Genomic DNA, 27,671 nt, shown 5'->3' with positions numbered 1-27,671 from the left:
GTTAAAGTCACACAGAGTCTGAACGTGAGATGAGCCTGAGGTGGTGGTGGTGGGGGGGCGTTGAACATAATCGTTATTACTTCATTATCATTTACATGGATGCACAGGTCTCCACTTTTATAATGTTGATGATAAAATAATTGTAAGCTTTCTGAACATTGAGAGACAAAAAGTTGATTTAACTTTGTCTTGAATTAATATTTCAAAAATAAGTTTGACATCATTTGAAAGCTGTAAAAAAAACAGGATGCTTCAAAAGTGTTTTGAAAATTCTATTGTACCTCTACTCACTCTGTTATTCAAGGGGAATGAAATACACATATTTGCATCAATGAAAGTGACACAATTTGAATCCAGATGCTGACGACCCTCAATTGTGCTTCTTCATATTTAGTGTAAATCCAAACAGCAACGCTCCTGAGTTTGTGTCCCACGTCACCTTCAGTCCGCTCAGAGCAGAGGAATCATTTCCATAGAGAGGAGGCTTTGCATCGTCAGCTGATCCTCCACTGAACTGAGAAGCTTTATAGTCCTGTGACTCCAACTCTGCAGGACTCAGACCCGTCAGTCGACCACAACCACCATGACTCTCATCACCCTCCTCATCTGGACGCTGGCCTGCTGCAGCTTCACAGGTTCAGTCACTCAGCAACATTTCAGACGTGATGCGCTGCCTGTTCTCTCTCTTCACCTCCGCTGATTAATGTATGATTTGTGTTTGTGTGCAGGATGCAGCGGCCAGGTGACTGTGACTCAGCCTCCAGTAGTGACATTTACTCAAGGATCCACCGTCAAGCTGACCTGTAACACCAACCCCAGTGTTACCAGCACTAGTTATATGTCCTGGTACCAGCAGAAACCTGGACAGGCTCCCAAGCTTCTTATATACTATACATCAACTCTTAATTCCGGAACTCCCTCTCGATTCGGTGGCAGTGGCTCTGATTCTAGCTTCACCTTAACCATCAGCGGTGTTGAGGCTGAAGATGTTGGAGATTATTACTGTCAGAGCTTCCATGTAGTTAATGGAGCATATGTGTCCACACAGTGATTTAGAGCCGTACAAAAACCTCTCTCAGTTTGAATGAAGTGAAACTGGTCTGCTGCAGCTGCACAGAGAATAACTGGTCCAGTGAACATAACACAAGTCTTCAAGTAGAGTGACAATGAAGCTAAACATAACTGAAACAAATTCACAGTTTTAAATGTTCAGATATCTCCAAACAAAGCCCCATGAAACCAACTTTGTCAAATTTAGATTTTTAGTTGAAGACGAGAACGTCTGAATGTGTGTAAGATGAGCTTGAGAGGGGGGGTAAGGGGTTGAACTTTATTACTTCACTATCCTTTACGTGGATGCACAGTTCTGCACTTTTTTAAGTTTGACTATATAATACTTTTTTGAAGATTGTAATGATGTGGTTCATGTGTTTCTTAGTAGGGGGGTGTTTGAGTCAATGTAGACTCCCCAGGTCCCTTTTGCCTGAGGCCCCTAAAGTCCCTTGAAACGCCCCTGGAGTCCCACAAATGAGTTTTCATGGTGATTCTCTGGTGGAGCAGTGAACGCTGCGTTGACCGGCTGAGTTGCACGTGTTGTAAACGGAGCTGTATTGTAAAAAACCTGCCTCAACTAGTTGCTCTACAGAATGAGTTCTAACAGAAAACTACAATAAACACAGAGAATATATACGATGTATTATAAAACACATTGAGCTCATACAACCAGCACATCCTGCAAGTTTAAAACCAGAATAATCAGAAACAATTGTGATTATTTATCAATTTCATTAGATGACTAAATGTTGCCAGATATTTATTTATCGAATTTAATCCTCAATTTGATTCTGTTACACTTCATCAATTAGTGATATGATGATTATTATAATCAAACATTCAAAAGTGTATTACAATTCAGCAATCACACATCAGAACATGGATAGAACAGAATATCTAATTAACTCTCATGCTAAATGTGTAATTTCCCTTCCATTTCTCAGGCTTCATTATAAACTTTTACTTCTGTCACTTATTGACTAGAATAAGAATTATGAGGAAAGTCCTACAAACTACTAACGTGATACTTTTGTGATTTTCATAATTTTGTTCAATGTTCAACTCAGAAGTCAGAAACATGGTTTTCATGCAGATCCACACAAGATAAATTACTGTCTAAGTAGAATTAAAACACAGATTTACATTAATAACTTTTGCATTAGAAAAAATAAAACAGAAGCAGATGTTGGTTATGATATATTTTATTTGAGTAAAGTAAAAATAGAAATGTGAGATACAGATGACATGAGAACATGAAATGTTTATTCTTGTTTCAAAGTAGCACAATACAGCATTGGACTGTCATAATGAGTTGAAGAAAAGACATGAAGACATGCAGAGCTGCAGTAGAACACATGTAAATCAAACAGACCCACAGTAGAGCACAATGACTCCATCCGGTCGTCTCTCTACTCCGAGCAGAGGTCAGGGTCCAGGGTTTGAGTGACAGGGCTCTGTCCGTCCAGACTGGCCTCACAGCTCACTGAGCCCGCCTTTCTCCACTGCTCCACAGGGAGGCTCAAGGTGCTGCTCCAGCTGTAGTGGCCGCCCCCCCCAAGGACCCCCGGGGTGTGAGATATCCCTGTGGACCTGATTCTGCCCCCCACCTTCCAGCCCAGGCTCCAGGCTGAGGGGAAGCCCCCGCTGGCCATACACACCAGAGTGGCAGTACCCTGCTGCAGCTCTTCACTGGAGGGGGGGAGGAGGGTCAGGGTGGGCCGCACCACACCCACTGGAGGAGAGAGAGGGGAGAAAAGACAAAGGGATGAGGATGAAGGAAAATGACGTACAGGTGATTTCTTGTATGTTATAAAATGAAACAGAGGAACTTCTACTGTTGAACATCATTCACTCAGTGTCAGACCATCAGCCGCAGGGTTCAAGTGTCAATGTGGCTGAGAAGGTTCACTGATAATGATTATTGATGATTATTGAGGACGTCTTCACGTCTGTTTCTCAACGTGTGACAGTGAAGAACTCGTACCTGAGATGATTTTCTTCTGTTAAAACTCACAGAGCTGAAACACTGGTGTGAAAACAGTTCAAACCTTTGTCGTCTGTTTCTTTCACTTCCTTTTCACCACATGAAGCGTGAACACAAAGCTGAGCTGCATCTACTGATAAAATCCTCTTTGTGTTCAACATCTGATTTTTGTGCCAAAATATATTTGATCAATTCAAACTAAATATTCTTAAAAAGTTCATTATTTAGTTTGAAGCTTCAGAAAATTCTATTTTAAAACGTTGTAAACATGTATTTTAAAACGTTGTAAACATGTGAATAAAAATCATCATTGTACATGAAAATAGATGAAACATTTGCATAAGTATGTTTCTATAAATGTTTTTATCTACATAAATTAATTACAACCAATACATATTGATCTACATTTCTTTCTCTCAGGATATGATATTACCTCAGATTGATAAAAATTCAACAAAATTATCAGCCAGTCAATCTCTGAACTTGATCAAATTCTTGTTCATTAGTTGATAAAAGTTATAAATGGACAAAGTAAAAATCTCTGGTACTTACAGTCTTTGTCGAGTTTGGTTCCTCCACCGAAAGTCAACCACAGTGATACAGACTCATTAGGTGCTCGTACAAAAACCTCCTGCACCGTGAACAACAGTCTGTCCACTGAAGAGTCACTAGTTTCTGGTTAAACTACACAATTTACACTGAATATTTATATTGAGCTTATGTGGTTGGAAATTCCATCAAGATTTAAAAATTAAAAATAAATATTTGTGAACATTTTCGTTACTTCTTAACATTGAGAAACAAAATTTTGATTTAACTTTGTCATGAAATCATATTTCAAAATACAGTTTGACATCATTTGAAAGCTGTAAAACAAATAGATGCTAAAAACGAATTAAAACAAAATGTTTGGAAAATTCTATTGTACGTCTACTCACTCTGTAATTCAAGGTGAATGAAATACACATATTTGCATTAATGAAAGTGACACAATTTGAATCCAGATGCTGACGACCCTCAATTGTGCTTCTTCATATTTAGTGTAAATCCAAACAGCAACGCTCCTGAGTTTGTGTCCCACGTCACCTTCAGTCCGCTCAGAGCAGAGGAATCATTTCCATAGAGAGGAGGCTTTGCATCGTCAGCTGATCCTCCACTGAACTGAGAAGCTTTATAGTCCTGTGACTCCAACTCTGCAGGACTCAGACCCGTCAGTCGACCACAACCACCATGACTCTCATCACCCTCCTCATCTGGACGCTGGCCTGCTGCAGCTTCACAGGTTCAGTCACTCAGCAACATTTCAGACGTGATGCGCTGCCTGTTCTCTCTCTTCACCTCCGCTGATTAATGTATGATTTGTGTTTGTGTGCAGGATGCAGCGGCCAGATGACTGTGACTCAGCCTCCAGTCGTGACCTTTACTCCAGGATCCACTGTCACGCTGACCTGTAACACCAACCCCAGTTTCCATAGTAGTTGTATGTCCTGGTACCAGCAGAAACCTGGACAGGCTCCCAAGCTTCTTATATACTATACATCAACTCTTAATTCAGGAACTCCCTCTCGATTCAGTGGCAGTGGCTCTGGTTCTAGCGCCACCTTAACCATCAGCAGTGTTCAGGCTGAAGATATTGGAGATTATTACTGTGCTGGTGGTCTTTGCGATGGAAAGTTCACACAGTGATTTAGAGCCGTACAAAAACCTCCCTCAGTTTGACTGAAGTGAAACTGGTCTGCTGCAGCTGCACAGAGAATAACTGGTCCAGTGAACACAACACAAGTCTTCAAGCAGAGCGACAATGAAACACAATGCTAAACACAACTGAAACAAATTCGCAGTTTTAAATGTTCAGAAATCTCTAAACAAAGCCCCATGAAACCAACTTTGTCAAATTTTGATTTTTAGTTGAAGACGAGAACGTCTGAATGTGTGTAAGATGAGCTTGAGAGGGGGGGTAGGGGGGTTGATCTTAAACTTTATTACTTCACTAACCTTTACGTGGATGCAGAGGTCTGCATTTTTTTAAGTTTGACTTTATAATATTTTTTTGAAGATTGTAATGATGTGGTTCATGTGTTTCTTAGTAGGGGGGTGTTTGGGTCAATGTAGCCTCCCCAAGTCCCTTTTGCTTGAGGCCCCTAAAGTCCCTTGAAACGCCCCTGGAGTCCCACAAATGAGTTTTCATGGTGATTCTCTGGTGGAGCAGTGAACGCTGCCTTGACTGGCCGAGTTGCACGTGTTGTAAACGGAGCTGTATCGTAAAAAACCTGCCTCAACTAGTTGCTCTACAGAATGAGTTATAACAGTAAATATGAATTATGACTAAAGTCCTAGAAAACTACTAATGTGATACTTTTGTGATTTTCATAATTTTGTTCAATGTTCAACTCAAAAGTCAGAAACATGGTTTTTATGCAGATCCACACAAGACAAATTACTGTCTAAGTAGAAGTAAAACACAGATTTACATTAATATCTTTACCGCAGATAAAAATTAAACAGAAGCAGATGTTGGTGATGATATTTTTTATTTTAGTAAAGTAAAAATAGAAATGTGAAAAACAAATGACATTTGAACATGAAATATTTATTCTTGTTTCAAAAGTAGCACAATACAGCATTGGACTGCCATAATGAGTTGAAGAAAAGACATGAAGACATGCAGATGGTCTAGAGATTCTATGTATTTTATATAGACTGTCATCCACTTCATATAGACTGTTTATAAATATATTAATAATATATTATTATATTATATAAATGGCTTTTATATTATATATATTCCTGAGACAGTCAATATACTGTATTCATATCTATATTGACCTTATATATCATCTCTATATATTAATCAGACTGTCAACAGGGCCTTGCATAAGTATTCACCCCCCTTGTCATTTTTCCATTTTGTTCTGTTACAAACTGGAATTCAAATAGACTTTAACAGACTTTTTACCATTTGATCAACACAATAGGCATACTACTTTGAAGGTGCAAAATACGTTTAATTGTGACACAAACAATAATGAGAACAAAAAAGTTGACATCTGTAGGGTGCATTAGTATTCACCCCCCTGAGTCAATACTTGGTAGAACCCCCTTTCGCTGCAATTACAGCTGTAAGTATTTTGGGGTAGGTCTCTACCAGCTTTGCACATCTAGAGATGGAAATGTTTGTCCATTCTTCTTGGCAGAAAAGCTGAAGCTCAGTCAGATTGGATGGAGACCGTCTGTGAACAGCAATTTTCAAGTCTTGACATATATTCTCAATTTGATGTAGGTCTGTGCTTTGAATGGGCAATTTTAAGACATTAACATGCTTTGATCCAAACCATCACATTGTAGCTCTGCCTGTTTGTTTATGTGCATTGTCCTGCTGGAAGATGAACCTCTGCCCCAGTCTCAAGTCTTTTGCAGACTGCATCAGATTCTCTTCAAGGATTGCACTGTATTTAGCTCCATGCATCTTTTCCTCGATTCTGACCAGACACCCTGTACCTACTGAAGAGAAGCATCCCCACAGCATGAAGCTACCACCACCATGTTTCACTGTTGGGATGGTGTGCTTAGGGTGATGGGCAGTGTTGGGTTTCCACCATACAAAGCGTTTTACATTGAGGCAAAAAAGTTCAATTTGGGTCTCATCTGACCAGAGCACCTTCTTCCACATGTTGGCTGTGTCTCCCACATGGCCTGTGGCAAACTCCAAATGGGATTTCTTATGGTTCCCTTTCAACAACAGCTTTCTTCATGCCACTCTTCCATAAAGGACAGATTTGTGGAGTACACGACTAACGGAGACGTTCAAAGCTTGGGATTTATTTTGAAAACCTAACCCTGCTTCATACCTCTCCACAACTTTATCCCTGACCTTTTTGCTGAGCTCCTTAGTCTTCATGATTCTGTTTGTTCAGTAATGATCTATATCAACTCTGAGTCCTTCACGGATCAGATGTATTCATACTGAGATTAAATTGCAGACAAGTGGACCCTATCTACTAATTATGTGACTAGCAAATGTGAATTGTGAAGGCAATTGTTCACACCAGATCTTTGTTAGGGGTCACACAGTAAAGGGGGTGAATACATGTGCACTCAACACTTTTCAGATTTTCATTTGTAAATAATTTTGAAATCCATGTAATATTTCCCCCCACTTTCAAATGATGGACTATTTTGTGATGGAGCCATTACATAACATCACAATTAAATAAATAATAATCTGTGGTTATACTGTCACAACCCTGGGTGTCTATATGTGCTACTGTCTATATATGTTACTGTTCAGTTCCTCCTCCTAGTGTGTGAGCAGTCTTCTTGAGTGAGAGTGTGTGTGTGGGTGCCTGATTGCTAGCAGGTTGGACCTGCTGATTGGCGTGATCCGCCTGATTGATGCTCCAGGATTGGCCAGGGTGAAGAGAGGAGCCTACTTGAGCCACTGACTGACTGCAGTCTTCCTCTCTCCACCAATTCTCCCAGATCCAACTGGGACCAGTGTCTGAATTATTGCTGTGTCTCGTATGTATGAAAATAGAAAAACTGTGTGTGGTAGCCCTGTAGGAGGGAGAAGCCATTTTCTTTTACCCTTTTTTTCTCCTGTGTTTGAAAAAGTAGAGTTTGGTAAGCTTTTGTCTTTTTGTTAACATTTTGGGTTTGTAGAGGGAAGGTAGGGAAATGGATTGTTTTGCTTGTTGTTTTGGCCTGTTCTCCCTCTGAAGTGTAAATAAAGCTACCCGTAAACTAAAATACCTTGTGACACTAGCCTGCTTGGGAGTGGGAGAATGGGAGAAGCACCACATGTTATGTCTCTGGGGTCCCCTAGACCAGGGGCGTAAGAATACCATGACAAAATGTAAAAAAAGTCCAAGAGGGGTGAATACTTATGCAATGCACTGTATATCTTCATATAGACGGTGTATCTAACTGAGGTCTCTTTAGGCCTCATGATGCATTTTGCAGCTCTTTTTATTCACATGGTTTTATCTTTATTAGCAGATGCAGTTTGCTCAGTTTTAATGGAATTGAAATGGGTAACTTTATTCTTTTTTTTAAAAAAGGAATCGAATGAGCCTGATACTCGTAAACTTCACTGTCACATTTAGTCTGATTGATACTCAGAGTATTTTCTCAGAGGGTGAGAATACTTAAATAAAACAGAGGCCTGGGGTCACTGTGGTCAGATGACTCTTACTTACCGTAAATCCTCTAATAGTGGCCTGTATTCCTTTAGCGGCCGGGTCTCTAACATTGGCCGGGCTCGCTATCGGCGGAGGTAAATAAAGGCCGGCCTCTAATAGAGGCCGGGGCTATTATTAGAAGCATGATGTCATGTGGAACCAGCCCTTCAAGGCGAGCCTACATGCTTCTTATGATGAGTGGATGGCTGGGGACGCGGACAAACGTTACACAAGTGGAGGGAACCTAAAAGCACCATCTCGCCGTCTGCTTGTGGACTGGGTTCTCACTGCGTGGGACAAGCTGGACAAGGAGCTGATCATCAAGTCCGTCAATGTGTGTGGGCAGTCTGTGAAACCCGACGGGAGTGACAACGACCTCATACTGTGCTTCTGAGAGGGACAGGTATGTTGAAATTAGCACTCACGTCTCGCGCTCTCTGTGTCTCTGTCTCTGTCTCTCTCTCTCTCTCTCTCTGTCTAATTCTGGCCTCCTTCCAATAAAGGCCTGGGCCACGATGCGCTTGAGTAAAATAAAGGCCCGGGCCTATATTAGAGGATTTACGGTACTTACTTCTTTCCCCAATATCAGAGCTGCATGAAATGGCCGATGTACATGGTGATGAAACGGTTGAACAAGGACAGAAAGCAAAATCAGCCTCACACCATGAGGGAGTTATTGATGATGGTGAGCTGCCAGCAGAGGGCAGTGTGCATCTACTTAGAGACATGAAGGGATGTTCCCGAGGGAGAGAGTTACTCCCAGAGCAGCTTCCTGGCTTCAGTGTTCAGTCACAGTTGGATTTAGTTGAGGAAACAATCACTTGGTTAGATTTTGATACATTTCTTGGTTTGGGATGAAATAGTCCATTAACAACAATCACATTCAAAGGTTTTCTGGTAAAAAGCCTTGAAGACAAACTTCTCTCATGTGTGCAGACCAGAACTTTTCAAAGTCAGACACAGAAGTGAAAGTTCCTTCATGTGATGTCCACATGTTCTCACTCAGCGTCACCTCTTCCTCTCAGTTTCATAAAGACAGGTGCACTCAAATGTATTTTGCATGAATTTTATGCATCGCTGCTCCTCAGAGTTAAAGTCACACAGAGTCTTAATGTAAGATGAGCCTCACGTGGTAGTGGGGGGGGGGGGGGGGGGCTATTGAACATAAACTTTATTACTTCATTGTCATTTATGTGGATGCACAGGTCTGCACTTCTATAATTTTGATGATAAAATATTTGTTAGCATTTTTGTTACTTCTGAACACTGAGAGACAAAAAGATGATTTAACCTAATATTTCGAAAAGACTGTAAATATTTTGAAAATTCTATAGTACATCTACTCACTCTTTAATTCAAGGGAATGAAATACACATATTTGCATCAATGAAAGTGACACAATTTGAATCCAGATGCTGACGACCCTCAATTCTGCTTCTTCATATTTAGTGTAAATCCAAACAGCAACGCTCCTGAGTTTGTGTCCCACGTCACCTTCAGTCCGCTCAGAGCAGAGGAATCATTTCCATAGAGAGGAGGCTTTGCATCGTCAGCTGATCCTCCACTGAACTGAGAAGCTTTATAGTCCTGTGACTCCAACTCTGCAGGACTCAGACCCGTCAGTCGACCACAACCACCATGACTCTCATCACCCTCCTCATCTGGACGCTGGCCTGCTGCAGCTTCACAGGTTCAGTCACTCAGCAACATTTCAGACGTGATGCGCTGCCTGTTCTCTCTCTTCACCTCCGCTGATTAATGTATGATTTGTGTTTGTGTGCAGGATGCAGCGGCCAGATGACTGTGACTCAGCCTCCAGTCCTGACATTTATTACAGGATCCACTGTCACACTGACCTGTAACACCAACCCCAGTGTTCATAAGTCTGGTTCTGTTTATCTTTTGTCCTGGTACCAGCAGAAACCTGGACAGGCTCCCAAGCTTCTTATATACTATGCATCAACTCTATATTCAGGAACTCCCTCTCGATTCAGTGGCAGTGGCTCTGGTTCTAGCTACACCTTAACCATCAGAGGTGTTCAGGCTGAAGATGTTGGAGATTATTACTGTCTCGGTTATCATAGCAGTGGAGTGTCCACACAGTGATTTAGAGCCTTACAAAAACCTCCCTTAGTTTGACTGAAGTGAAACTGGTCTGCTGCAGCTGCACAGAGAATAACTGGTCCAGTGAACACAACACAAGTCTTCAAGCAGAGCGACAATGAATCTAAACACAACTGAAACAAACTCACAGTTTTAAATGTTAAGAAATCTCCAGACAAAGCTCCATGAAACCAACTTTGTCATATTTATATTTTCTACTTTATTTACTAGACTTTATTACATCACTATCCTGTACGTGGATGCACAGGTCTGCACTTTTTCATTTAGATGATAATCAATTTGTTTGAAGATTGTAAAGATGTGGTTCATGTGTTTCATTGTAGGGGGGTGTTTGGGTCAATGTAGGCTCCCCAGGTCCCTTTTGCCTGAGGCCCCTAAAGTCCCTTGAAACGCCCCTGGAGTCCCACAAATGAGTTTTCATGGTGATTCTCTGGTGGAGCAGTGAACGCTGCGTTGACCGGCCGAGTTGCACGTGTTGTAAACGGAGCTGTATCGTAAAAAACCTGCCTCAACTAGTTGCTCTACACTACAGAATGAGTTCTAACAGAGAAATACAATAAAGACTGAGAATATATATACGATGTATTATAATACACACTAAGCTCATACAACCAGCACATCCTGCAAGTTTAAAACCAGAGTAATCAGAAACAATTGTGGTTATTTATTGATTTCATTTTAAGACTAAATGTTGTCAGATATTTATTTATCGCCTCTAATTGTCATTAGATTCTGTTACACTTCATTGAATAGCGATACAAAATTGCATTACCATTAAGCACTCACACATCAGAACATGGAGGGAACAGACTATCTAATTAACTCCTATGGCATATTTTTAACTTCCCTTTAATTCCTGAGGTTTCATTATTAACCTTTAGTTCTGTCACTTATTGACAATAATATGAATTATGAGGAAAGTCCTACAAACTACTAATGTGATACTTTTGTGATTTTCATCATTTTGTTCAATGTTCAATTCAGAAGTCAGAAACATGGTTTTCATGCAGATCCACACAAGAGAAATTACTGTCTAAGTAGAAGTACAACACAGATTTAGATAATGTTTTGCCTCAGAAAAGAGAACACAGAAGCAGATGTTGGTGATGATATATTTTATTTTAGTAAAGTAAAAATTGAAATGTAAAAAACAAATGACATGAGAACATGGAATATTTATTCTTGTTTCGAAAGTAGCACAATAAAGCATTGGACTATGATAATGAGTTGAAGAAAAGACATGAAGACATGCAGAGCTGCAGTAGAACACATTTAAATCAAACAGACCCACAGTAGAGCACAATGACTCCATCCGGTCGTCTCTCTACTCCGAGCAGAGGTCAGGGTCCAGGGTTTGAGTGACAGGGCTCTGTCCGTCCAGACTGGCCTCACAGCTCACTGAGCCCGCCTTCCTCCACTGGTCTGCAGGGAGGCTCAAGGTGCTGCTCCAGCTGTAGTGGCCAGCCCCCCCCAGGACCCCCGGGCTGTGAGACACCCCTGAGGACCTGATGCTGCCCCCCACCTTCCAACCCAGGCTCCAGGCTGAGGGGAAGCCCCCGCTGGCCATACACACCAGAGTAGCTGTTCCCTGCATCAGCTCTTCACTGGAGGGGGGGAGGAGGGTCAGGGTGGGTCGCACAACACCCGCTGGAGGAGAGAGAGGGGAGAAAAGACAAAGGGATGAGGATGAAGGAAAATGACGTACAGGTGATTTCTTGTATGTTATAAAATGAAACAGAAGAACTTCTACTGTTGAACATCATTCAATCAGTGTCAGACCATCAGCCGCAGGGTACAAGTTTCAATGTGGCTGAGAAGGTTCACTGATAATGATTATTGATGTTTATTGAGGACGTCTTCACGTCTGTTTCTCAACGTGTGACAGTGAAGAACTCGTCCCTGAGATGATTTTCTTCTGTTTAAACTCACAGAGCTGAAACACTGGTGTGAAAACAGTTCAAACCTTTGTCGTCTGTTTCTTTCACTTCCTTTTCACCACATGAAGCGTGAACACAAAGCTGAGCTGCATCTACTGATAAAATCCTGTTTGTGTTCAACATCAGATTTTTGTGCCAAAATATGTTTGATCAATTCAAACTAAACATATTTAAACAGTTTATAATTTAGTTTGAAGCTTGAGCAAATTCTATTTTAAAACGTTGTAAACATGTAAAACAGAATCATCCTTGTACATGAAAATAGATGAAACATTTGTTTTAGGATGTTTCTATAAATGTATTTATCTACATAAATTAATTACAACCAATACATATTGATCTACATTTCTTTCTCTCAGAATATGAGATTACCTCAGATTGATAAAAATTCAGCAAAATTATCAGCCAGTCAATCTCTGAACTTGATCAAATTCTTGTTCATTATTTGATAAAAGTTATAAATGCACAAGTAAAAATCTCTGGTACTTACAGTTAATGTTGAGTTTGGTTCCTCCACCGAAAGTGTACCACAGTGATACAGACTCATTAGGTGCTCGTACAAAAACCTCCTGCACCGTGAACAACAGTCTGTCCACTGAAGACTCACTTGTTTCTGGTTAAACTACACAATTTAAACTTAATATTTATATTGAGCTACTGTGGCTTGAAATTTCATGAAGATTTAATAATTAAAAAATATACATATTTGTTAACATTTAAAAAAAATGAATTTAACCTTGTCATGAATTAATATTTCAAAAATAAGATTTGACATCATTTGAAAGCTGTAAAACAAACCGGATGCTAAAAAAGAATTACAACAAAATGTTTTTAAAAACCTATTGTACATTTACTCACTCTGTAATTCAAGGGGATTAAAATACACATATTTGCATCAATGAAAGTGACACAATTTAAATCCAGATGCTGACGACCCTCAATTGTGCTTCTTCATATTTAGTGTAAATCCAAACAGCAACGCTCCTGAGTTTGTGTCCCACGTCACCTTCAGTCCGCTCAGAGCAGAGGAATCATTTCCATAGAGAGGAGGCTTTGCATCGTCAGCTGATCCTCCACTGAACTGAGAAGCTTTATAGTCCTGTGACTCCAACTCTGCAGGACTCAGACCCGTCAGTCCACCACAACCACCATGACTCTCATCACCCTCCTCATCTGGACGCTGGCCTGCTGCAGCTTCACAGGTTCAGTCACTCAGCAACATTTCAGACGTGATGCGCTGCCTGTTCTCTCTCTTCACCTCCGCTGATTAATGTATGATTTGTGTTTGTGTGCAGGATGCAGCGGCCAGATGACTGTGACTCAGCCTCCAGTTATGACATTTACTCCAGGATCCACTGTCACACTGAACTGTAACACCAACCCTAGTGTTCATGGTGATTATACGTCCTGGTACCAGCAGAAACCTGGACAGATTCCCAAGCTTCTTATATATGATGCATCAACTCTATATTCAGGAACTCCCTCTCGATTCAGTGGCAGTGGTTCTGGTTCTAGCTTCACCTTAACCATCAGAGGTGTTCAGGCTGAAGATGTTGGAGATTATTACTGTTTCGGTTATCATAGCAGTGGAGTGTCCACACAGTGATTTAGAGCCGTACAAAAACCTCCCCTCAGTTTGACTTAAGTGAAACTGGTCTGCTGCAGCTGCACAGAGAATAACTGGTCCAGTGAACACAACACAACTCTTCAAGCAGAGCGACAATGAAGCTCAACACAACTGAAACAAACTCCCAGTTTAAAATGTTCAGAAATCTCCAAACAAAGCCCCATGAAACCAACTTTGTCAAGTTTAGATTTTTAGTTGAAGACGAGAATGTCTAAATGTGTGTAAGATGAGCCTGAGGTGGTGGTGGGGGGTTGAAATTAAACTTCATTACTTCTGTTGTTGGGTGTTTGGGTCAATGGAGGGGAGTGTTTTGGCCACTCTAGGTCCCTTTTGCCTGAGGCCCCTAAAGTCCCTTGAAACGCCCCTGGAGTCCCACAAATGAGTTTTCATGGTGATTCTCTGGTGGAGCAGTGAACGCTGCGTTGACCGGCCGAGTTGCACGTGTTGTAAACGGAGCTGTATCGTAAAAAACATGCCTCAACTAGTTGCTCTACAGAATGAGTTCTAACAGAAAACTACAATAAACACAGAGAATATATACAAAGTATTAAAAAACACATTGAGCTCATACAACCAGCACATCCTGCAAGTTTAAAACCAGGAAAATCTGAAAATTGTGGTTATTTATGAATTTCATTTGAAGACTAAATGTTGTCAGATATTTATTTATCGACTTTAATTGTCATTTAGATTCTGTTACACTTCATCAAATAGTGATATGATGATTATTATAATCACACATTCAAAAGTATATTACAATTAAGCACTCATATATCAGAACATGGATTGAACAGAATATCTAATTAACTCTTAGGCTAAATGTGTAATTTCCCTTTAATTCCTCCGGTTTCATTATAAGTTTTTACTTCTGTCACTTATTGACAATAATGTGAATTATGAGGAAAGTCCTACAAACTACTAATATGATACATTTGTGATTTCATCATTTTGTTCAATATTCAACTGAAAAGTCAGAAACATGGTTTTCATGCAGATGTCTAAGCAGGGGTGGACTGGCCATCCGGCATACCGGGCATCGTCCCGGTGGGCCGTTGACACAATGTGGGCCGGTGTGGTCCGCCATGTTTTTTTTTTCCTCTCTAAATTCCCTCCAATTGGGCCGGCCAATTGGCTACAGAGGGCTAGCAGTGTGTTGCCAGCATCGCCACATATTATTGGTCTATTGTTTGTCATTGTCAATCAATCATGGGCTGACAGTGCTGTCAATCACAACACAAACCAGGGTGGGGCGGGACCTCATGGCATTGGCGGGGGAGTCGCGGGATGGGCTGCTGCTGAGACAGAAACTTAAAGTGGATAATAAGAGTAAAAAACGCCCGGGTGGCGCTGAGAAGCATTGAAAAAGAAAGCTGAAGTCTCTGGAGGTGGAGGCTGCTAAATGTGCCAAACTGACAGATCTATTTGGTGCCGGGAGACGAGCGAGGAGGACTCGACAATGATGTAGAAAACGTTTTTGATTTTGTTTTAATATGCCGAATTGTGATATTATGGGTTATTATTGTTCAGATGATTTCGCTTAGCTAGCTAAGAGCTGCTAACGTCGTTTACTGTTGCCATAGCAACAGTAAACTTTCTGAGCTGTAAATAGAGATGCAGAATCAAGCTGTAAAAAAACAGAATACAAGAAACCTATAGGGAATAATTAGTTTAATTCGAAATATTTGCCATTGAATTTATTGTAATCTTTCAATTAATTTATTGTTTTCTGAGGTGATAACTATTTAATAATTTGTGTGTAAATGTGTTATTTTTACTGTAGTTTTCTAATGGCTGTGTATAGTGCTGTCTTGAGCATTTTCAGGTATTGTCACAATGATCTGACTTTTTTGCATTGGAAAACACTAGTAAAGTGTCCTAATGAAAACATGACATTAGTGTTGTTACGTTCGCAAACGTTTTGTTCAATATGAACAAATCTTTTATATGACTCGGGAGTAATGTGTCATCTCAGTGAGTGATTCGTTAATTTAATTCGGTGATAGACAGACTTGCAGAGAAGAGTGAGCTGCTTAAAAAGCTGCTCCACTGATAAGGTGAGAAATATTTAATATTATTGTTATTATCACACATTGTCATTGTTAATCATTTATAATCATTATGGATGTAGTAATTAATTATTTGTCATTTTAATAATTATTTTCAGAAGTTTTATTGTGGTCATGTGTTGATCCTTAATGTTGTGATCATGTACACTAAATGATCAATTATTCTCCATTACAGGTTGTTGTCATATATTTGAGAAGTCGTTCTCCCTCTGTTTTATATGTGGACATTTGAGACCACTGTTAGAATTGGTAAGTTTATCATGTATTTTTTAATGTATAAATTCATACTTCATAATTATAATAATTTTCATAAGGTTTTAAAAGAAACACACATCCAAAAAGTTCTCAACTCTAGGTGCAGGACAGAGGAAACATTTTCTTTATTTTTCAGACATTATAATGTATCTTTGTCCTTCTCAGGTTGACCACTTGACATGTGAGAGCCTGAGGAGTTGTTTTCCAGACACAGGTAGAGCTGGCAGGGGCGTCACCCTGGGCCTGCCCTTTTGGGCTGGGCTTCAGCTGCAGATCTAAAGGCTGCTTCCAGGGGCATGGGGCCCTCAGCCTTTGTTTTGCTTTGCTTCTGCACCTTACAACATACATCACACCTTATTTTCACACATCCAAACAATGTTAACACCACTGACGCGTAACATATTTTACACATCCCACTACGTAGTTAGAGCTATCTTGATTTGGAGTTAAATAAATTTACCTGGCTTGAGAGGTTTGTGTGTTGCCTCCCTCTTGTTGCCATCTTTGAGCTAGGAGGTAACAGTAGTATGCATGAGAGAAGACACGGCGAGATTTGTGGACCTCTATGTGGTGTCCGCTGATAATGTAGTGGGCTGGTCTGGACAGACAATGCCAGGGCTGAATTTTTGTCCCAGTCCAAGAATTAAAACACTGATTTACATTAATATATTTGTTTATAAATATATTAATAATATATTATTATATTATATATATATAGCTATTATATGATACATATATTCCCGAGACAGTCAATAAACTGTATTTAAATCAATATAGACCTTATATATCATTATACAGTAATCAGACTGTCTATACCTTCATATGCCAGACTGGACTATTGTAATTCATTATTATCAGGCTCCAGCAGTAAGTCGTTAAAATCTCTGCAGCTTGTCCAAAATGCCGCAGCATGTGTCCTGACGAGAACCAATAAAAAAGTCCACATTTCTCCAGTAATAGCATCGCTACCCTGGCTTCTGGTTAAATCTAGAACAGAATTTAAAATTCTCCTCCTCACCTTCAAGGCCCTTACAGTTTTTTTTGATTGCATAAACACTAAAATCAAAGTATAACACAATTATCAAACCTGACACTAAAGGAGCAAAACATGGGCCCAGATCTGCACCACTACAAGCACAATGTCAGCTTCACACTTTTTGCAAAACAATACACACAGTGATCTGCAAAATACTAAACACACTTGTATACATTAAACACAGAAGTATATCAAGATGTCACCTCCTTGCAATTCCTAAGCACTGACTGTCAAATGACCACCCCTATGGGCCAATTGGTTCAACACAGCCATCAGGTGTGCAAACACATGATTGCTTAATTGTAGACACACCAATCAGGTTTGAGCACTTTAAAAATGCATCAGCTGAGTTCACCTGTTTTCAACCAAAATGGAGCTTGTGCTCAAAAAAGAAGAAGAGTGAGGGTGAGAGGGGGAATCCACGGAGGAGGAGAAGGCTGCGGCTGCAGTATGACTATTGTTCACTTTAGCACTGTGATGTTGCATACTGCACACATAACTTTCATAATGTAAATTTACTGTATTCCAGACCTATGCTGAACTACACAATCTTGTCTTTCACTGTATTTCTGAGAGTTTTACAGATGGATGCTGAGGAAATCGCATGAATTCATATCCATAGATGAGGCAGGGCTCATAGGACAAACTCAAGAAGGAGAGGCAGAAAGATCATTGGCCACGGGGCTATAATCCATGTCACAGGGCAACGTGGGGGTTACATAACCCTTTGTGCTGCCACTACACAAAATGGGGTCCTCCTCCGTCACGCCAACATGGGCCCTTACAACACACCTCACGTTCTCAAATGTTTGGACCGAATACACGACATCGCCACAGCAGTAAAACACAGGCACCAGATGAAATCCATTGTCATCTGGGACAATGAGTCAATCCACCGCTCTGCTCTGGTCAAGAACTGGTTTCAACACCATCCACAGTTTATAGTACCATACCTTCTACCATACTCTCCGTCTCTCAACCCAATCAAAGAGTTTTTCTCGGCATGGCGGTTGAGGACTTACGACCTCCGGCCCCAGGCTCATGTACCCCTCATTGAAACCTGTACTGGATACAGAATTTTCTGCTTGTCTGATATTTGTCGAGCTTACAGTGTTATGCACACTCCCGTAGTAGCATGAAAACTGGGAAATGTTTTGTATTGGTCTTATGTAGTGTTTGGTGAATTGATTGTATATTTGCACTTTCTCAGAGTACTTCACTTACAGTACACTAATCACTGTGAACTGGAATTGCTAAACCATCTGTACGTTTAAGAGTAGGCTTAAAACCTTCCTTTTTGATAAAGCTTATAGTTAGAGCTCGTCCAGGCTTGTCTTAGACCTGCTCTTAGTTATGCTGCTATAGGTCTAGAACAGGGGTGTCAAACTCATATACACAGTGGGCCGAAATTAAAAAATTGCTACAAATCAAGGGCCAGAAGGGTTCAACGTTTATTGAAAACTTATTGAAAGAACCTTAGTGCACATTTTGAACCTGGAACTAACAAGGCCTGTAGAGTATTGACGATGAAACAACATTTATTATGAAATAAATTAAATAAAAATTAAGGATGCACCGATATGGTCATTCTTGGCCGATACCGATGTTTAAAACAACAGTCTAGCCGATAGCCAATACCGATGTTTGTTTATTTTGTTTTTGTTGTTATTCATTCACCCTTTTGTGCCAGGAAAATAATTAAATTATTATTTAAAAACACTATTTTAAATTATTTCAGCCCTTTATCACTCTTATCTTTTAATGAACACCCTTTTTATCCTGTCTAAAACATCCCTGCTCACATTGACCTGTTTTGAGTGCCATAGTTACTCCCGCCGTTTACCCGCGCTTCATTGAATTTCTTCACATTGACATTCAGAGCACTGGGCAGAAATCACATCGCGTCAACACCACCGTCAACCTTCGCAATGCTTTGTTCTAATTAAACAGTCGGATTCCCCTGGTCCGCACCAGTTCTAAGTAAGCTGCTAGGCGCCAGCCGAGGCGCTACCCCCCGCGCGAACGGGGGGGTTACCCCAGCGGGCGCCGTAGCTGAGATGTTCTGCGAGAAGGGCCCGACACACGTCCAGAGTCGCTGCCGCCGACCGCCGTACCGTTCCTCTCCAACGGCTCGCCTTCCGCACCGGCGACGGACAATGCCCCGCGGCCCAAGAGAAAGAAAGCCCCCGCACTAGCGACGCCGTTTGACGCGCCAACTACTACCAATGAGAGCCTGCTCTCCCACAGAACCCCCCAGCCATTGGTGTAGAACTGTCACGTGCCCCATCCCGACCTGTTCACTGATCCTCAGGAATTCTCAAAACTTATGTATTGAGAACTGGCAAAACTCTGCCGGCGGGCCAGCTCTAATAGTAAATAGATTTAATCATGCGGGCCAAAGATAATTCATTCGGGTCCCATCCGGCCCGCGGGCCCTGAGTTTGACATATTTGGGCTAGAAGGTCGATAACATCAACTGGCGGTATGCATTAATTAGTGCAGCAGAACGTAGCTTGTCCTATGTTCTACAATGGGAAGCGTTTAGTTTAAAAAGGCATTGAGGTAATGATGTCTGATCTACTGAGTGGGCCACATGGCTTTCATAGTACTGCCATACACACCAGTAGCCGGTCAGATTTACCTTGAGCCTTAGTATACCCTCAAGTTCGGCCTGTATCATTGATTAAAGGCAAAAACACCTCATGACGCTAAGGTGCAAAGGGAATTTATGACACATGACACACGGAGCTAATAGCAGCGGGACTGCTTGATATATAGTACACTTGACATCTATTGCACTTCTGTCCGTCCCAGGATAGGGATCCCTCACATGTGGCTCTCTCTGAGATTTCTACGTTCTTTTTACCCTGTTAAAGGGTTTATAGTTGTTTTTCCTTACTCTTGTTGAGGGTTAACGACAGAGGATTTCACACCATGTTAAAGCCCTATGAGACAAATTGTGATTTGTGAATATGGGCTATACAAATAAAATTTGATTGATTGATTGATATAGACAGTTTATCTAACTAAGGTCTCTTTAAGCCTCATGATGCATTTTGCAGCTCCTTTTATTCACATGGTTTTATCTTTATCTTATTTTATTTATAAAGTAATCGAATGAGCGTGATACATGTAAACTTCACTGTCACATTTAGTCTGATTGATACTCAGAGTATTTTCTCAGACGGTGAGAAAACTTAAATAAAACAGATGCCTGGGGTCACTGAGGTCAGATGACGCTTACTTACTTACTTCTTTCCCTAATATCAGAGCTGCATGAAATGACTGATGTACATGGTGATGAAAAGGTTGAACAACGACAGAAAACAAAATCAGCCTCACACTATGATGGAGTTATTGATGATGGTGAACTGCCAGCAGAGGGCAGTGTGCATCTACTTATAGACATGACGGGATATTCCTGAGGGAGAGAGTTACTCCCAGAGCAGCTTCCTGGCTTCAGTGTTCAGTCACAGTTGGATTTAGTTGAGGAAACAAAATCACCTTGTCAGATGTTGATACATTTCTTGGTTTGGGATGAAATAGTCCATTAACAACAATCACATTCAAAGGTTTTCTGGTAAAAAGCCTTGAAGACAAACTTCTCCCATGTGTGCAGACCAGAACTTTTCAAAGTCAGACACGGAAGTGAAAGTTCCTTCATGTGATGTCCACATGTTCTCACTCAGCGGCACCTCTTCCTCTCAGTTTCATAAAGACAGGTGCACTCAATTGTATTTTGCATGAATTTGATGCATCGCTGCTCCTCAGAGTTAAAGTCACACAGAGTCTGAACATAAGATGAGCCTGAGGTGGTTTTGGGGGGGCGTTGAACTTTAACTTTATTACCTCATCATCATTTACTTGGATGCACAGGTCTGCACTTTTATAATTTTGATGAGAAAATATTTGTTAGCATTTTTGTTACTTCTGAACATTAAGAGACAACAAGTTATAAAACTTTGTCATGAATTTAAAGTTCGAAAAGAAGTTTGACATAATTTGAAGGCTGTTAAATAAACAGGATGCTTCAAAAGAATTAAAACAAAATGTTCATAAAAAAATCCAACTGTACGTCTACTCACTCTGTAATTCAAGGGGAATGAAGTTCACATATTTGCATCAATGAAAGTGACACAATTTGAATCCAGATGCTGACGACCCTCAATTCTGCTTCTTCATATTTAGTGTAAATCCAAACAGCAACGCCCCTGAGTTTGTGTCCCACGTCACCTTCAGTCCGCTCAGAGCAGAGGAATCATTTCCATAGAGAGGAGGCTTTGCATCATCAGCTGATCCTCCACTGAACTGAGAAGCTTTATAGTCCTGTGACTCCAACTCTGCAGGACTCAGACCCATCAGTCCACCACAACCACCATGACTCTCATCACCCTCCTCATCTGGACGCTGGCCTGCTGCAGCTTCACAGGTTCAGTCACTCAGCAACATTTCAGACGTGATGCGCTGCCTGTTCTCTCTCTTCACCTCCGCTGATTAATGTATGATTTGTGTTTGTGTGCAGGATGCAGCGGCCAGATGACTGTAACTCAGCCTCCAGTCGTGACATTTACTCCAGGATCCACTGTCACACTGACCTGTAAAACCAACCCCAGTTTTCATACTAATGTTATGTCCTGGTACCAGCAGAAACCTGGACAGGCTCCCAAGCTTCTTATATACTATACATCAACTCTGAATTCAGGAACTCCCTCTCGATTCAGTGGCAGTGGCTCTGGTTCTAGCTCCGCCTTAATTATCAGCGGTGTTCAGGCTGAAGATTTTGGAGATTATTACTGTGCCGGTGGTGTTGGCGATGGAAAGTTCACACAGTGATTTAGAGCCGTACAAAAACCTCCCTCAGTTTGACAGAAGTGAAACTGGTCTCCTGCAGCTGCACAGAGAATAACTGGTCCAGTGAACACAACACATGTCTTCAGGCAGAGCGACAATGAAGCTAAACACAACTGAAACAAACTCACAGTTTTAAATGTTTAGAAATCTCCAAACAAAGCCCCATGAAACCAATTTGTAGATGAAACCTAGAACATCTAAATGTCTGTGTCAGATGAGCCTGAGGTGATTGTGGTTGGGGGTGGGATGGGTTAACTTAAATTTTATTACTTCACTATCATTTACGTGGATGCACAGGTCTGCACTTTTTAATTTTGACTATATAATATTTGTTTAAAGATTGTCATGATGTGGTTCATGTGTTTCTTTGTAGCGGGGTGTTTGGGTCAATGTAGGCTCCCCAGGTCCCTTTTGCCTGAGGCCCCTAAAGTACCTTGAAACGCCCCTGGAGTCCCACAAGTGAGTTTTCACGGTGAGTCTCTGGCAGAGCAGTGAACGCTGCGTTGACCGGCCGAGTTGCACGTGTTGTAAACGGAGCTGTATCGTAAAAAACCTGCTTCAACTAGTTGCTCTACAGAATTTGTTCTAACAGAAAACTACAATAAACACAGAGAATATATACAATGTATTAAAAAAAACATTAAGCTTATACAAGATTCAAGATTTTTATTGTCAAATGCACAACAATAACATTAAGCAGTCGCTGGCAGTGAAATGGTTGAGTCTCAGTTTCTCTTCTAACAATGCTCAAGTAATTACAAACTATACAATCAAATAAGATAGAAATAGTATAAAATAGATACTATAAAATAGATACCGCTGGGTGTAGAGGTCCTCTATGGATGGTAACGCTGTCCTGGTGATGTGCTGGGCAGACTTCACCACCCTCTGTTAAGCCTTACGGTTCTGGGCGGTGCAGCTGCCATACCAGGCGGTGATGCAGCCAGTCAGGATGCTCTCTATGGTGCACCTGTAGAAGTTGCAGAGAATTCTGGAGTCCATGTGGAGCTTCCGCAGCCTGCGGAGGAAGAAGGGCCGCTGCCTGGCCGTCTTCCTGATGGAGTCTGTGTGATGGGTCCAGGTCAGGTCATCAGTGATGTGGACCCCGAGGAACTTGAAGCTGCTGTCTCGCTCCACCGTGGCCCTGTTGATGGAGAGTGGGGCGTGTTCCACTCCTTGTCTCTTCCTGTAGTGCACGATCAGCTCCTTCGTTTTGCTGACGTTGAGATGGAGGTTGTTGTCCTGGCACCAAGATGTCAGGGCTCTGACCTCCTCTCTGTAGGCCTTCTCATCGTCGCCGGTGATCAGGCCTATGACAGTGGTGTCATCAGCAAACTTAACGATGGTGTTGGAGCTGTGGGTGGCCACGCAGTCATGCGTGAACAGGGAGTACAGAAGAGGACTGAGCACGCAGCCCTGGGGGGCACCGGTGTTGAGAGTCAGGGTGGAGGATGTGGTGCTGCCATCAGCACCGCCTGTGGTCTGCCCGTCAGGAAGTCCAGGATCCAATCACGGAGGGCGATGTTGAGCCCAAGATCTGAGCTTGGTGTCGAGCTTCAGGGGCACAATGGTGTTGAATGCTGAACTGTAGTCGATGAACAGCATTCTCACATATGTGTCCCTCTGGTCCAGGTGAGAGAGGGCAGTGTGTAGGGTGAGGGAGATGGCATCTGCAGTCGACCTATTTGACCTGTAGGCAAACTGAAGAGGGTCCAGAGAGTCAGGGAGGGAGGAGGTGATGAATGGTTGGACCAGCCGCTCAAAGCACTTCATGATGATGGAAGTGAGTGCTACTGGGCGGTGGTCGTTCAAGCAGAGGATTTTAGTTTTTTTGGGAACAGGGACAATGATTGTCTTCTTGAAGCATGCAGGGACTACAGACTGGAGCAGTGACAGGTTGAAGATGTCTGTGAACACATCTGCCAGCTGATCTGCACACACCTTGAGAGCTCGGCCGGGGATCCCATCAGGTCCAGGTGCCTTGAGTGTGTTGATCCGGTAGAGGGATTTCCACACGTCTGCCCTGGATATGACTGGGGGGCAGCGGTCCTCCTGGGCCTCTTCGATCTCCGCAGCCGGGGAGTTACTCTCAAAGCGTGCATAAAAAGTGTTCAGATCCTCTGGGAGAGATACAGACAGTACATCAGCACTGCTGGTCTTGGCTTTGTAGTCTGTGATGGTTCTCGGTCCGGCCCACATGTTCCTAGTATTGGAGCCCCAGTACATCCTGCAAGTTTAAACCAGAATAATCTGAAACAATTGTGGTTTTTAATCAATTTCATTTGATGACTCAATGTTGCCAGATATTTCTTTATTGACTTTAATTGTCATTTAGATTCTGTTACACTTCATCAAATAGTGATATGATGATTATTATTATCACACTTTCAAAAGCGAATTACAATTAAGCACTCACACATCAGAACATTGATAGAACAGAATATCTAATTAACTCTTATGCTGAATGTGTAATTTCCCTTTATTTTTCAGGTTTCATTATAAGTTTTCACTTCTGTCACTTATTGACAATAATATGAATTATGATGAAAGTCTTACAAACTACTAACGTGATACTTTCGTGATTTTCATCATTTTGTTCAATGTCAACTCAGAAGTCAAGAACATGGTTTTCGTGCAGATGTCTAAGTAGAAGTAAAACACAGATTTACATTAATAACTTTTGCCACAGAAAAAATAAAACAGAAGCAGATGTTGGTGATGATATATTTTATTTTAGTAAAGTAAAAATAGAAATGTGAAAAACAAATGACATGAGAACATGGAATATTTATTCTTGTTTCAAAAGTAGCACAATACAGCATTGGACTGTCATAATGAGTTGAAGAAAAGACATGAAGACATATAGAGCTGCAGTAGAACAAATGTGAATCAAACAGACCCACAGTAGAGCACAATCACTCCATCCGGTCGTCTCTCTACTCCGAGCAGAGGTCAGGGTCCAGGGTTTGAGTGACAGGGCTCTGTCCGTCCAGACTGGCCTCACAGCTCACTGAGCCCGCCTTCCTCCACTGGTCTGCAGGGAGGCTCAAGGTGCTGCTCCAGCTGTAGTGACCGCCCCCCCCCAGGACCCCCGGGGTGTGAGACACCCCTGTTGACCTGATGCTGCCCCCCACCTTCCAGCCCAGGCTCCAGGCTGAGGGGGAGCCCCCGCTGGCCATACACACCAGAGTGGCAGTGCCCTGCTGCAGCTCTTCACTGGAGGGGGGGAGGAGGGTCAGGGTGGGCCGCACCACACCCACTGGAGGAGAGAGAGGGGAGAAAAGACAAAGGGATGAGGATGAAGGAAAATGACGTACAGGTGACTTCTTGTATTTTATAAAATGAAACAGAAGAACTTCTACTGTTGAACATCATTCACTCAGTGTCAGACCATCAGCCGCAGGGTTCAAGTGTCAATGTGGCTGAGAAGGTTCACTGATAATGATTATTGATGATTATTGAGGACGTCTTCACGTCTGTTTCTCAACGTGTGACAGTGAAGAACTCGTCCCTGAGATGATTTTCTTCTGTTTAAACTCACAGAGCTGAAACACTGGTGTGAAAACCGTTCAAACCTTTGTCGTCTGTTTCTTTCACTTCCTTTTCACCACATGAAGCGTGAACACAAAGCTGAGCTGCATCTACTGATAAAATCCTGTTTGTGTTCAACATCTGATTTTTGTGCCAAAATATGTTTGATCAATTCAAACTAAAAAATTTTAAACAGTTTATGATTTAGCTTGAAGCTTGAGCAAATTCTATCTTAAAACATTTTAAACATGTAAATAAAAATCATCATTGTACATGAATATAGATGAAACATTTGTTTCAGTGTGTTTCTATGAATGTATTAATCTACATAAACTGATTTCGACCAATAAATATTGATCTTCATATCTTTTACTCAGGATATGAGATTACCTCAGATTGATAAAAATTCATCAAAATTATCGGCCAGTCAATCTCTGAACTTGATCAAATTCTTGTTCATTATTTGATCAAAGTTATAAATGCACAAAGTAAAAATCTCTGGTACTTACAGTCTTTGTCAAGTTTGGTTCCTCCACCGAAAGTCCACCACAGTGATACAGACTCATTAGGTGCTCGTACAAAAACCTCCTGCACCGTGAACAACAGTCTGTCCACTGAAGAGTCACTTGTTTCTGGTAAAACTACACAATTTACACTGAATATTTACATTGAGGTGCTGTGGCTGGAAATATTATCAAGATTTAGAAATTAAAATAAAAATAATTTCAAATTTTTGTTACTTCTGAACATTGAGAGACAAAAAGTCGATTTAACTTTGTATTGAATTAATATTTCGAAAAAACTGTTTGACATCATTTGAAAGCTGTAAAACAAACAGGATGCTTCAAAAGAATTAAACCAAAAAATTTTAAAAATTCAATTTCACGACTACTCACTCTGTAATTCAAGGGAATGAAATACACATATTTGCATCAATGAAAGTGACAAAATTTGAATCCAGATGCTGTCGACCCTCAATTGTGCTTCTTCATATTTAGTGTAAATCCAAACAGCAACGCTCCTGAGTTTGTGTCCCACGTCACCTTCAGTCCGCTCAGAGCAGAGGAATCATTTCCATAGAGAGGAGGCTTTGCATCGTCAGCTGATCCTCCACTGAACTGAGAAGCTTTATAGTCCTGTGACTCCAACTCTGCAGGACTCAGACCCGTCAGTCGACCACAACCACCATGACTCTCATCACCCTCCTCATCTGGACGCTGGCCTGCTGCAGCTTCACAGGTTCAGTCACTCAGCAACATTTCAGACGTGATGCGCTGCCTGTTCTCTGTCTTCACCTCCGCTGATTAATGTATGATTTGTGTTTGTGTGCAGGATGCAGCGGCCAGGTGACTGTGACTCAGCCTCCAGTCGTGACCTTTACTCCAGGATCCACTGTCACGCTGACCTGTAAAACCAACCCAGGGATTCATAGTGATGATTTGTCCTGGTACCAGCAGAAACCTGGACAAACTCCGAAGCTTCTTATATACGATATATCAACTCTATATACAGGAACTCTCTCTCGATTCAGTGGAAGTGGCAGTAACTCTGGTTCTAGCTTCACCTTAACCATCAGCGATGTTCAGGCTGAAGATGTTGGAGAGTATTACTGTCAGAGCTTCCATGTAGTAAATGGAGCATATGTGTTCACACAGTGATTTAGAGCCGTACAAAAACCTCCCTCAGTTTGACTGAAGTGAAACTGGTCTGCTGCAGCTGCACAGAGAATAACTGGTCCAGTGAACACAACACAAGTCTTCAAGCAGAGCGACAATGAAGCTAAAAACAACTGAAACAAACTCACAGTTTTAAATGTTAAGAAATCTCCAGACAAAGCCCCATGAAACCAACTTTGTCATATTTATATTTTCTACTTTATTTACTAGACTTTATTACATCACTATCCTGTACGTGGATGCACAGGTCTGCACTTTTTAATTTAGATGATAATCAATTTGTTTAAAGTTTGTAATGATGTAGTTCATGTGTTTCATTGTAGGGGGGTGTTTGGGTCAATGTAGGCTCCCCAG

The 27,671-nt window shown here is 41.4% G+C and overlaps 5 gene segments (V, D, J or C); 3 read left to right on the top strand and 2 right to left on the bottom strand.

The window, feature by feature from the left end:
- The first annotated feature begins 287 nt into the window (after positions 1 to 287).
- Positions 288 to 1,803, top strand: LOC133961810 (Ig kappa chain V region 3381-like). The segment is given in 2 exon segments: positions 288 to 635; positions 729 to 1,803. Coding segments are annotated over 2 exon segments (375 nt in total).
- Positions 1,804 to 2,239: 436 nt separating this feature from the next.
- The window catches only part of LOC133961803 (Ig kappa chain V-III region MOPC 63-like), a 92,952-nt gene continuing 67,520 nt past the window's right edge, over positions 2,240 to 27,671 (bottom strand). Inside the window, 2 exon segments of the V gene segment in view lie at positions 2,240 to 2,785; positions 3,590 to 3,627. Of these exon segments, the coding sequence occupies positions 2,463 to 2,785; positions 3,590 to 3,627 (361 nt within the window).
- Positions 9,670 to 27,671, top strand: part of LOC133961801 (Ig kappa chain V-III region MOPC 63-like) — an 84,231-nt gene continuing 66,229 nt past the window's right edge. The window contains 2 exon segments of the V gene segment in view: positions 9,670 to 9,904; positions 9,998 to 10,309. Of these exon segments, the coding sequence occupies positions 9,853 to 9,904; positions 9,998 to 10,309 (364 nt within the window).
- Positions 13,237 to 27,671, top strand: part of LOC133961798 (Ig kappa chain V-V region MOPC 21-like) — a 67,163-nt gene continuing 52,728 nt past the window's right edge. Inside the window, 2 exon segments of the V gene segment in view lie at positions 13,237 to 13,477; positions 13,571 to 13,870. Of these exon segments, the coding sequence occupies positions 13,426 to 13,477; positions 13,571 to 13,870 (352 nt within the window).
- LOC133961800 (Ig kappa chain V-III region MOPC 63-like) overlaps positions 24,823 to 27,671 on the bottom strand; it is an 80,826-nt gene continuing 77,977 nt past the window's right edge. The window contains 2 exon segments of the V gene segment in view: positions 24,823 to 25,369; positions 26,151 to 26,188. Of these exon segments, the coding sequence occupies positions 25,047 to 25,369; positions 26,151 to 26,188 (361 nt within the window).

This window comes from Platichthys flesus, chromosome 10 (assembly GCF_949316205.1).
Source record: "Platichthys flesus chromosome 10, fPlaFle2.1, whole genome shotgun sequence".
NCBI classification, from domain to species: Eukaryota; Metazoa; Chordata; class Actinopteri; order Pleuronectiformes; family Pleuronectidae; genus Platichthys; species Platichthys flesus.
Note: the sequence above shows the minus strand (reverse complement) of the source record. Positions and strands in the feature narration are given on the sequence as shown.